This window comes from Notothenia coriiceps, unplaced genomic scaffold, assembly GCF_000735185.1.
Source record: "Notothenia coriiceps isolate Sejong01 unplaced genomic scaffold, NC01 NC01_scaffold00037250, whole genome shotgun sequence".
NCBI classification, from domain to species: domain Eukaryota; kingdom Metazoa; phylum Chordata; class Actinopteri; order Perciformes; family Nototheniidae; genus Notothenia; species Notothenia coriiceps.
The window spans coordinates 7,164,878-7,169,163 of NW_011369951.1; the positions used below are offsets into that span (position 1 = coordinate 7,164,878).

Sequence of the window (4,286 nt, forward strand, 5' to 3'; positions counted from 1 at the left end):
ATCCGAGCAGTAAGATCTTTATCATGATTTTTGGAAACAGAGCTCAAATTATCTTTAGCTAAATGACGTTCCTTTCTTTACATTTAGGAGCCTGTGAAGATCTTTCGGTACCACTTTACAATAAGACTACCCTTATAAAGGATTCATAAAGGGTTTATAATTAGGTTATTAATTAGGTTGTAAACACTTTATTAATCAGTAAGAACCATTTATAAACCAGTTCTATACGTCAACACAGGCTCACTATTTGGCAAGATGACTAAGCCTTATATTGGCTACTTAGCGAGAATCAACTCAGTGGACAGCAGACACCAAGGATGCTAGCTGATGAAGAACACGAAGTAAGCTAGGTAGCCAATATAAGGCTTAGCAGTACAGATACATGTGGGCTCACTATTTGGCAAGCAACCGGTCACAGTCGCGCTGTTTATCTCATGTCTTATAAAAGTTTATTAATGACTTATAAAGTGTTCACGACCTAATTAATAAATTAATTACAAACTATTCGTCAACCCTTTGTACGGGTAGTCTTATTGTAAAGTGGTACCGATCTTTCTATTAGCTATCCCATCGATGGGTAAACCAGACGGATGTTTGACTTGTGTCCTAATGACAACTCTTTGGATAGGATTTCCATTCTGAGGTTTAGAGAGTCTCTCCAGGCTGTAATACCATGTTGGACTAAGTGGACGGCTCTAATGAGGCCAGATCTTTTAGGCTTTACGTCCCCTCGGGCTCTCTTCTCTCTGCCCTTCTCTGTCATTACAGAGATCGTTATAGCAGAGGAGAGACTTGCAAATAGCTGCCCATTTTAGTCTCAAGAACCCAGCTTAATGTCAGGTTGTGACCGCCGCTGTCACCACTGTGTACAACTTTGCAGCCATTTTACAGGCTCCATGACCGCACAGTGACATCTGGCTCAGTCGTGCTGTCTGTCGTCACCGTGGTTACTGCCAAAACTGCTGACACTCTTTTTTTTTTCTTGCCAGCGAGAAGATATTTCCATAAAAATAAATGGATAATTTGATCCTTTAATTAAAGTTCCAAGGTTTCATTAATAGCAATTACATAAGACTTAAATCGTTGTCTGGCGGAAAGTGGTGACTCAAAAAATAGAGATAGGAAAACATTTGTAAATTCTTTGTTATAATTATATCCCAAGAGCATACGTCCTGACTTAACCCTCTTAACATTTTCCATATAAGATTGTTGCTATTATTGACATTATTTCTCATAGTTCTTTTAACTATGATTCTCTAAGACTGATTGGTTACACAGTCCTTCATTGAGCATCATTTAAACTTTACTAATATTCAATAAATCAATCACATTTTATTTATATAGCCCAATATTACACATGTGCCACAATGTGTAAGGCATACCACACCCTCTGTGCTTAGACCCCTCAACTTTTGATGGGAAAAAAGAAGGAGTCATTGTGGGGGGAACCTTTGGAATTGTGAAATTGTCTCACAGCCCATATGTCCAAGAATTATGAAGCACGTCATGTCTGAGGCAGCTGATGTCCTGCTCCCTATTGAGTCATATTTTTATTAACTCCTTTTCAAGTTTTGGGTTTAAGCCAATCTATGACTTTATCTGTCCTTTGGCTTGCCTTATCGTGGATAACTCCCTCTCCATCTCCCTCTCCACTGTAGGACATTCCCAATCCGAGGTTTCCAGATCTACGATGGTCCGGTGCGACTTACCCACAGTACATTTCGTGGATACATCCCCACACCGGAGCGTTATACCAGCGCAGTGGGATTCAACCTGAAGAACACCTGGCAGCTCACCCCACGAAACAATCTGTCCCAGCTCAGCTTCCACCCCACTGTGAGCAAACGTCTATTGTTGACATCCAGGCACACTATACAGTTACTGATTTCATACTAGAATCACATAGAGTAGACAGATACAGTGTGATGCACAGTAACACTGAGTCAACACAGAGCTGTCCAACCTTTCACCTACATACTTCTTTACAATACTTTAGCCAAGTTATGTTTCAGTTGTGATCTCCCTTTAATGAGCTTGTAATAGCTCTTTACAGCCAGTGATTGGTGTAGGAGGTGTGTGGCGCAGTGGGTTGTGCGTTGGTGTTGGGATCAGGGGGGCACAGGTTCAAACCCCACTGCAGTCAGCATGTCGTTGTGTCCCTGAGACACTTCACCCCAAATTGCTCCTGTGGGGATTGTCCACAGTAACATGTAATGTAATGTCTNGACTTAAATGAAGCTCAGCACAAGTTCTTTCAGGAAGACTGGGTGTATATACATTCACTCCGCAGCTGCTTATAATCAGCTCATCACAACCTATTACATTTCACCTCATTCTCCAGCAGCCAATCAACGTGCTGCAGCCAAACTATAAAATGGTTCTCCTCTCTCCTGCAGTCAGCTGTGATTTCAGGTGTTCATGCACCTTATCATATGGCATGTGTCAATAAATGTTCAAACAAAATGAATTATCTCCTGATTGAAACATCATGTGTTGAAATAAACAACTGCAGTTCAAAATAAAAAGTGAATTGCCTAATATTTTTGTTGTGGAATCAATAAATTTTCTTTAAAGGCAAAAACATGAAAAAGCTAAGAAAAAAAACTATTGAATACAATATATTTGGAGCAACTTAATTTATAAATGGTTGTCAACTTAAAAACGTGTGTTCACAATGATGGTAATTAAGTACATACAACTTAAAATTCCTTTTAAATCATACGTTAAAACTAGTCGGAACAACTTAATCTTTGTAGTAATCAACTTCAAAACTTTTGTTTATGCCACCAATTATTAAGTAAGTGGTAATTAAAAACACCTCTGATTGTAGAGGAAAAGCCTTCTCCCCTAACTCAAATAACTTTGTTGCTTTAAGACAATTTCATTAGAAGTTGTCTTAACTCAATAAACATCGATGCAAACTGTTGCGTTGATTTTCTTTGTTGAGCTAAGGCATTTGTTTTTAGAGTGTAGGTAGCAGGTAATGAGGTTCCTGGAAATCGTATTTTTGGGGGAAATTGAGGTTCAGCTTAATAATGCAACATTTAGTTTAGTGTAGCCCTTTAGAAAACCCATTTGATAGGCGAGTAGTTGAAGTAGTTTGAATCGCTTGTCTGAAAATAAATGTTCTGTCTGTAGTGTTTCAGACTCCGACAGGTGCTTTATAAAACTGTATGAATTAGATGCTGCTGAAAGGGAGCATGAAACTTTTTGGGGATAAATAAAAAAGAACTACAGGTGTTCAGCTCCACTTTAAATACTCTTATGTAGCATTTTTAAGTGCTTTGCATCCTTTATTTCAAACAGAAGTTGGCAGAATCAACAAGTTGCATTCATTAACAAAAATATGTTGAGCCAGGAACATAGAGCCCGTCTCTATCCTGTCAAAGGTTTTGGGCTGAAAGCCTGGCCGATGCGTTTTAATGCCACTATTTGACTTTCCAAGTCAGATGGATATATCTTCGTATTATGTCTTGGGCAGTACTTTTCCAGTGTAGCCAATTGTATTCAATTCAAGAAACCAGGAAAGGTCATCATACTGGAAACATTTAAGTAATATCTTCACTATTAATGCTTAATCTGCATCAACTGTCATGGCTGAAGGTGAGAAAATGCACAAATGTATCTTGTTCGTTTTTATGACAGTGTCAGTCTATTGTTCTACCACTTCGCTGCAGACTGAAACTTCACAGCAACTATTGGAGGAAGTGCTTTAAAAAATTGATATTTGGACATTCAAGCCCAGAGAATAAATCCTACTGACACCATGTATTTGTTTACAAAGAATTAATTATAATACTGTTGTGATTCCTTTAATATCCCCTCTACTTAAAACATGTTTACTTTTTGCTCAAGTGAGAAAAAGGGCACTTCCCAAAATCATTTATTAAAAAAATGTTTAAAACGTTAAAATATTAAATGTTAAAAAGTTAAATATAGTTGCAGATCTCTGACTTACTGACCAATTTATTTTTAATACCCTCAGACTCACGCAATTGTTTAATACTCAACAGAATTCTACAAAATAATCAGCTAACACAGAGACAATAGTCTTCTTTAGTATTCACTAAGCACAAGAGCAGACAACAAACTAGTACAATTAATAGTTATTAAATGAGCAGCCAACAACCAAAATTATGAAGTTACTGTTTATGGAAGTTACAGACAAAAATATCGTTTTTTCATGTATTTGTACATGTTGTTATTTTGGTCTATTTCGCTTCCATGTTTTATTTCACTCTAATGCAGGGATGGGCAAATGGCGGCCCGGGGGCCCTCAGATTAAT

General features: G+C 37.8%; 1 protein-coding gene across 1 annotated transcript in view; it reads left to right on the plus strand.

Moving 5' to 3' along the window:
- The window catches only part of LOC104966814 (transmembrane protein 2-like), a 28,180-nt gene that overhangs the window by 10,139 nt on the left and 13,755 nt on the right, over positions 1-4,286 (plus strand). The window contains exon 7 of the mRNA XM_010796115.1: positions 1,659-1,836. Within this exon, the coding sequence (XP_010794417.1) occupies positions 1,659-1,836 (178 nt within the window). The remainder of the gene's footprint in view (positions 1-1,658; positions 1,837-4,286) is intronic.